An 8332-nucleotide genomic window follows, 5' to 3' on the forward strand; every position below is an offset into this window, starting at 1 on the left:
CACCCCTGTGCTCGTCGACCGACATGAGCTGCTGATCAAAGAATGCCTCAGTTTTAAAATTCTCATCCTTGTTTTCAAATCCCTCCATGGCTTCGCCCCTACCTATCTCTTTAATCTCCTCCAGCCCGACAACCCTCAGAGATCGATGCGCTCCTCCAACTCTTGTCTCTTGCGCACCCCCGATTTTAATCGTTCCACCTTTGAAGGCCGTGCCTTCAGTTACCTAGATATTAAGCTCTGGAATTCCCTCCCTAAACCTGTCCATCTCTCTAAATCTTTCTCCTCCTTTAAAACGGTCCTTAAAACCCACCTCTTTGAACAAGCTTTTGGTCATCTGTCCTACGAGGTCCTTATCTGGCTCAGTGTGAAATTTTGTTTGATAATGCTCCTGTGAAGCACCTTGCGACGTTTTACTACATTAAAGATGCTCTATAAATGCAAGCTGTTGTTGTTAGTTATTCTCTTAAAAACGATCACCATCTGAATAATTCTTATGTTACAGTGATTGAAGAAGAATTCCCAGCACCACCTTCACAGGACAGCTAGGGATGGACTGCAAATGACCCCAGAACACCATCACCACAGGAACTGGAGGGTTCAAAAAGAACGGCCGTCACCACCTTCTCAGGGCAGATGGACAATAAATGACCTCAGAACACCATTACCAAATGGACAGGAGGGTTCAAGAAGAACGCCCGTCACCACCTTCTCAGGACAGATGGACAATAAATTCCACCCCGGGCAATTATGCCCCCACCCTAAATCAATAAAAACAATCTACAACAACAACTTGCATTTATATAGCACCTTTAACACAGTAAAACGTCCCAAGGCGCTTCACGGGAGTGTAATCAAACAAAATCTGACACCGAGCGACATAAGGAGATCTTCGGACAGGTGACCAAAAGCTTGGTCAACGAGGTAGGTTTTAAGGAGCGCCTTAAAGGAGAAGAGAGAGGTGGAGAGGTTTAGGGAGGGAATTCCAGAGGTTAAGGTCTAGGTAACTGACGGGACGGCTGCCAATGGTGGAGTGATTAAAATCAGGGGATGCACAAGAGGCAAGAATTGGAGGACAACCGAGACTCCCAAATCCGTCCATTGGTTGATGGGCCGAATGGCATCCTCCTGTGCGGTACCTACTGTGATCCTATGATCTAAGATACATCGGATAAATGTTCAGTCTTTTCCTTTTCTCAGACGGTATTATTTCCCATTCATCTACACAACTCTCTTAACCTGCTGATTCCTCCAATATCTCCTGTATCCTTCCTCACAGTTTCCAATCCGCTCTCATTTGCTATTTTAAACAAATGTTGAATCTAATTCTCTGTGAACCCATGTCCAAATCATTGATCTAGACAGAGAGTATATCCACTATCCCAACGCTCTCCTGATCGGCCTGACATTCTCCACTCTCTGTCAACTTCAGCTGATCCAAAACTCTGCTGCTGGTATCCTATCTCGCACCAAGTCCCTCTCACTATTCACCCCTGCCCTCACTGACCTGCATTGGCTGCCGGTTCCCCAATGACTCAAATTTCAATGGTCGCACAAAACCCCACTAATGTCGTGCTTGGTGCGAAATTGTTGAGTTAATTGTAAACGTTTTATTTCAGTCAGTGTGCTCTTGTATCACAACAAACAGTGAAATACAATGATTAATATAATTAAAAAGAATCTGGAAGGACATGAAATAAAAGGGCAGAAGTTGGGGATATTCTGGTTCGGGAATTTAACTTCCTGAATGAGATACAAAGCCGCGCTCTTTTTCAGTTCATTGAAATCAACTACAGGGGTGATTTATTGATTACCAAATACAGTCAATACCGAGTGTTTATAAAAAGTATTCCTCCCACAACAGATTATTATGTATGTCAATAATCAAAACAATAATTAAATACTAATATATTTCTGGATCAATTTGACAGCTTTCACAATTAAAGGAGTTCATGTTGGATTTACGAAGCAAATGAAGTTCAAACATTAATTGTAGCTGGTTCCAGTAATGGAACTTGACCGTTAACACGTCGCGATCCACCAATTATTCGTAGTATTATTGTTACTGAAACATTTAACTTTACTTGAAATGTAAGATTATCGCCGAGAGATATCCACTATTAGCGAAGTAACTGTTAAGGCGTTGGGTTGAGATGCCTCAGTCTGAGTAGAACAGTTTAAAAAACTCCAATAAAACACCGGACAGAGGGAGGTCACACCAAACAATCCAGACTCTGTGGTCAACAGCACAAACAGTAATTTCCAACACAATAACTTTATAGTCTTAACTAATCCCTGAATAAACGATACCACGCATTGAAAATAACCAAACATGCAGCGAATATTTACAAGACCGGGGAAAATTGTTCCGGTCGCTTTCTGTCGAAGATAAATATACAAATGAGTTTAGTATTTGTTGCACAAAAGAACCAGAGTATAGAACATGTGGAAGGAGATTGAGAAACAGGTCCCGATATCTCATTAAACACATGATACTGTGTAAAAAGTATGGGGCATGTGGAAGGAGCTTGAGAAACATTAATTATTACATCACACTGTCCATATAAACACATGAAAAAGAAATTTAATTTAAAAAGGTCATAATTTTGAATATTATCATTAACTGAAAAAAATAATCACACAGCAAAGCTCCCGGAGATTTAGGAATTTTCAGTAATTGAGACAGTTCACTTAATAATAATATTAATAATTATTAATTGAACAATAGAATCACTAACTGAACACAAATTCTGATACTGCAAATCCACCGGAGATTTAGGATCTTCAGTAACATCATTTTTGGAGACTGTACTTAATAATAATTATATTAACTATTAATACTAATTGAAACAATATTGGTTCCTTCTCTAGTGAACATTTAATTATAAAATATTTATAGTCCTTGTCCCACAGTCTAATGCTGAACAAACAAGTCAATATATTTTTAATCAATTCTCTGTATCACACCGGGGTCAGACAGCGCTTCAACTCAGAAATATCGGGGACAGAAATGTCTGTGTGGGATCAGTCGGCAGTCGGTGCAGCTTTGACTGGTGTTCTACACTCAGTGAGTTAACTTACACCCCTGACTCCGATACTCTCTATTCTAACAGTGACCGCGCTCTACTTCTAACAGGCTCAGTTTAAATAGTCCGATTCGAATTTCAACTCCAGTCTGCCCTGTCTCCAGAAGAACCGCAGGTGGAAGGCGATTGAGAAAGAATTCCCGATTTATCATTCAACACAACATAAATCTGTATAATAAGTATGGAGCATGTGGAAGGAGCGAGAGAAAAGATAATTAAATGACACTGTATACATAAATGTGTGAAATAGAAAGCTTAATTTAATATAAAAGGGTGATCATTTTAAAGATCATCACCAACTGAACAACAATCCTCACACAGCAAATCCCACATTTAGGAAATTTCAGTAACATCATTTTTGGAGACTGCCTTTAATAATATTTATCCGAATAATTAATGCTAATTGAAACATTATTGCTCCACCTCTAGTTCATATTTAACTTTGCAATATTTACAAAACTTGTCCAACAATCTAATGCTGAACAAATTATCTAAAAATGTTTATTTCAATTCTCTGTATCGCACGGGGATCAGACAGCTTCTACTGAGAAATATCGGGGACAGAAATGTCTGTGTGGGATCAGTCGGCAGTCGGTGCAGCTTTGACTGGTGTTCTACACTCAGTGAGTTAACTGACACCCCAGACTCCGATACTCTCTATTCCAACAGTGACCGCGCTCTACTTCTAACAGGCTCAGTTTAAATAGTCCGATTAGAATTTGAACTCCAGTCTGCTCTGTCTGTACAAGAGCCGCAGGGGACAAATTAAAACAAATTGCCGCAGTATTTGTAATCAATTTCGGTTTAAAATCTAAGTTTGACACAAATGTCCTCCGGTAATTTAAACTCGGTGTTAATCAGATCTAAAATATTCTCAATATGTTCACTGACACCGACAGAAATGAAGAATAGTTGTCTGTTTGAAGCAGATGGAACATAAAATCAGACAAACAAAAATGTGCATTGAACAAAAATTGGACAAATTTAATTATTTTTAATTCACACATCACACGATCGCATTCAGAGACAAATTTGAATAAAATATGCACACGTTTTATAAATTGGCTTTCATGAGCATGAGATTTGTGTAAATGATTCAGGGAGCATACTACATTTCATATTCTTTCCATGTTTTATGCTTTGCAATGAACCCTCTTTAAATCATCTACAGAAACAGTATTTTAGTATTCAATCAGTTTTATAATATGAAATGAGATTTGCCCTAATACTTAAAGTAAACGCACAATCGACCTGATAACAGTGCGAGAACGTTTCCCTGTCTGCACGACAGCATTTCTTACTGATAGAGATTAATAAATATAATAAAACAAACACTGGAAACAGCGAGAAACTGAACTAAGTCATCGACCGACAAAATTAACAAAATATCGAACATGTGGCAGGTGATTGAGAAACAAGTCCTGAAGTCTCATTGAACTCCACAGGACACTGTGCAAACAGAATAGGGCACGTGGAAGGAGATCAAGAAACATTAATTACAAGACACTGTCCATCCAAATTCACAAATGGAAAGAATGATTTGATATAAAAAAAAGTTTATAATTTTGAAGATAATCGCTAACGAAACAAAAATACTCACACAGCAAATGCCCCGGAGATTTAGAAACATTGTTATTATTTTCTGGAGAGTGTACTTTACAATATTTACACTTATAATGAATATTAATTGAAACAATATTGTTGCATCTCTAGTTGATATTTAATTATACAATATTATAGACCTTGTCCAACACTCTAATGTTGAACAAGCTGTTTTGAAAAAATCAGTTCAATTCTCTGTAACACACGGGGGTCAGACAGCGCTTCTATTGAGAAATACCGGGGACAGAAATGTCTGTGTGGGATCAGTCGGCAGTAGGTGCAGCTTTGTCTGGTGTTCTACACTCAGTGAGTTAACTTACACCCCAGACTCCGATACTCTCTATTCTAACAGTGACCGCGCTCTACTTCTAACAGGTTCAGTTTAAACAGTCCGATTAGAATTTCAACTCCAGTCTGCTCTGTCTGTACAAGAGCCGCAGGGGACAAAATAAAACAAACTGCCGCGGTATTTTTTATTCAATTTCGGTTTAAAATCTACGTTTGACGCAAATGCCCTCCGGTAATTTAATCTAGGTGTTAATCAGATCTAAAATATTCTCAACATGTTCATTGAAGAACTGTTCTCTATTTGAAGTTGATGGAACATAAAATCAGACAAACAAAAGTGTGCATTGAACAATAATTCTACAATTTAAATTATACTTTTCAATTTTCACATTACACGATCTCATTCAATGATAAATATTGAATAAAATATGTACCTTTCCTGCAAATTGGTTTTTATGAGCAAAATATTTGTGCAAATGATTCAGGGAGTAAAAAAAATGTCATGTTTTTCTCTGTTTTTTGCCTTGCAGTCAACGCCCTTTAAATCACCGACAAAAATAGCATTTTAGTATCCAATCAGTTTGAGAAAATGAAATTAGATTTAACTTAATACTTAAAATAAACGCACAATCTATCTGGTAGCAGTGCGAGAACGTTTCCCTATCTGTAAACCAGCATTTCTTATTGGTGGAGATGAATAAATACACAGATCAAGAAACATTACTTACAAGAGGACACTGTACATCCAAATGCCTCAAATAAAAAGCTTAATTTGATATAAAAGGTTTAAAATTCTGAAGATACTCGCTAACTAAACAAGAATACTCCCACAGCATATACTTGGAGATTTAGTACCTATTAATAACATTATTTTTTAGAGAGTGTACTTTATAATAATTGGACTAATAATTAATACTAATTGAATCAGCATCGGTTCCATCTCTAGTTAATATTTAATTATACAGTATAATACGGACCTCGTCCAACTCGAATGTTGAAAAAACTATTTGAAATATGTTTATTTCAATTCTCTGCATCACACGCGGGTCAGACAGCGCTTCTGCTGAGAAATATCGGGGCAGAAATGTCAGTGTGGGATCAGTCGGCAGTAGGTGCAGCTTTGACTGGTGTTCTGCACTCAGTGAGTTAAATTACACCCCAGACTGTGATACTCTCTATTCTAACAGTGACCGCGCTCCACTTCCAAAAGGCTCAGTTTAAATAGTCCGGTTAGAATTTCAACTCCAGTCTACTCTGTCTGTACAAGAAACGCAGGTGGAAGGCGATTGAAAATCAAGTCTCGATCTATCATTAAACACCACATAACACTTTATAATAATCACGGAGCATGTGGAAGGAGCTTGAGAAAAGTTTATGCTATGATGCTGTGTTTGAAAACGTATGAAATAGAAAGCTTAATTTAATATAAAAGGATGATCATTTTAAAGATCATCAGAAACTGAACAACAATCCTCACACAGCAAATCCCACAGACATTTAGGAAATTTCATTAACATCATTTTTGGAAACTGTTCTTAATAATATTTATGCTAATAATTAATACCAATTGAAAAAAATGATTTTACCTCTAGTTAATATTTAATTATACAATATTTATAAACCTTGTCCATCAATCTAATGCTGAACAAATTATTTTAAAATATGTTTATTTCAATTCTCTGTGTTACTCTGGGGTCAGACAGCGCTTCGACTGAGAAATATCGCGGACAGAAAAGTCTGTGTGGGATCAGTCGGCAATAGGTGCAGTTTTGACTGATGTTCTGCACTCAGTGAGTTAACTTACACCCCAGACTCCGATACTCCCTATTCTAACAATGACCGCGCTCCACTTCTAACAGGCTCAGTTTAAATCGTCCGATTAGAATTTCGACGCCAGTCTGCTCTGTCTGTACAAGAGCCGCAGGTGGAAGGGGATTGAGAAAGAAGCCCCGATTTCTCATTAAACTCCACATGACACTATTACAATTGAATAAAACAACATTTACTTTCCACATCACCTCAATGTGTTCTGCAGTAAAGATCAAAAATTATATTAACGAGGCAGATAGTTCAATAATAATCACCGTATCAATAGATAACCGAATACTTCCAATGATCAATAACTCACAGTTCAGAACCTGTAGTAGAAATAGGGTCAGGAAGGGCCGCAGCATCGTCCGGGAGCCGCTTGCACCGATCGGACCCGAAAATTAACCGAACTGTTCGCAGATACCGAGCGGTCCCTCCAGCGCCAACCGACTGATCTGGGAGTTAATCCGTTCACAACAGTTTGTATGGAAGCCAATGTTTCCTTCCAAATAACCAATAGATTTTAATCAGGTGTGAAGCGTGAATTACAGTCCGGTAAAATCCCCCAATGAGAAGTAAGCTGCCCGTTTCGAGATACAGTGAGCCCAGGTTCCTCCCACCGCCTTCTCCTGAGAGACCAATGGCCTTTGTGAGTCTGACAAGGAAACCAGGGCATTGGGATGATGAAAATATCGGAATAACCGGGGGAAGGGTAGTGGAAACTGATGGAAAACGGAGGAAGGTGTTTTCTTTGACTCAAATCAATTTCACTGATCATCATTTCACTGATCATCATTTCATTGATCATCATTTCATTGATCATCATTTCAAAGATCATCATTTCACCGATCATCATTTCATTGATCATCATTTCACCGATCATCCTTTCATTGATCATCATTTCACCGACCATCATTTCGTTGATCATCAATTCACCGATCAACATTTCACTGATCATCATTTCAAAGATCATCATTTCACCGATCATCATTTCACCGATCATCATTTCAAAGATCATCATTTCACCGATCATCATTTCATTGATCATGATTTCACCGATCATCCTTTCATTGATCATCATTTCACCGATCAACATTTCACTGATCATCTTTTCGCTGATCATCATTTCATTGATCATCATTTCACCGATCACCATATCACCGATCATCATTTCATTGATCATCACTTCACCGATCAACATTTCACTGATCATCTTTTCACTGATCATCATTTCACTGATCATCATTTCACTGGTCATCATTTCACTGACATTTTTAAATTGCCTTTCCCGGTAGAGTGAGGAGAATGTGAGATCCATGAACACCCCGAGCCGGGAGAATGCCGAGTCCGGCCGGTCACCATCCCACTGATGGTCGGCACAGCTGGACCGATAACCCCATTGGGACAGGGCCCGAGCAGAAACTGGTCACTTCACACATTACAGCAGCAGTTCATTTAAATTCTAACATATTGAGATCATTCTATGCAACACATTAATAAGAAATCATTCCCCATTCCAAACAAATGCCCTGATTGTTATCCACCCCGTG

The 8332-nt window shown here is 38.4% G+C and overlaps 1 protein-coding gene across 2 annotated transcripts in view; it reads right to left on the reverse strand.

The window, feature by feature from the left end:
• LOC137335640 (deleted in malignant brain tumors 1 protein-like) overlaps nucleotides 1–7223 on the reverse strand; it is a 45414-nt gene extending 38191 nt beyond the window's left edge. For both annotated transcript variants that reach the window (XM_068000936.1, XM_068000935.1), the window contains exon 1: nucleotides 7102–7223. In XM_068000936.1, the coding sequence (XP_067857037.1) occupies nucleotides 7102–7147 (46 nt within the window). In that variant the 5' untranslated portion in view covers nucleotides 7148–7223. The remainder of the gene's footprint in view (nucleotides 1–7101) is intronic.
• Between the last annotated feature and the right edge of the window lie 1109 nt (nucleotides 7224–8332).

The sequence above is a fragment of the Heptranchias perlo genome, chromosome 20, assembly GCF_035084215.1.
Source record: "Heptranchias perlo isolate sHepPer1 chromosome 20, sHepPer1.hap1, whole genome shotgun sequence".
NCBI lineage: Eukaryota > Metazoa > Chordata > Chondrichthyes > Hexanchiformes > Hexanchidae > Heptranchias > Heptranchias perlo.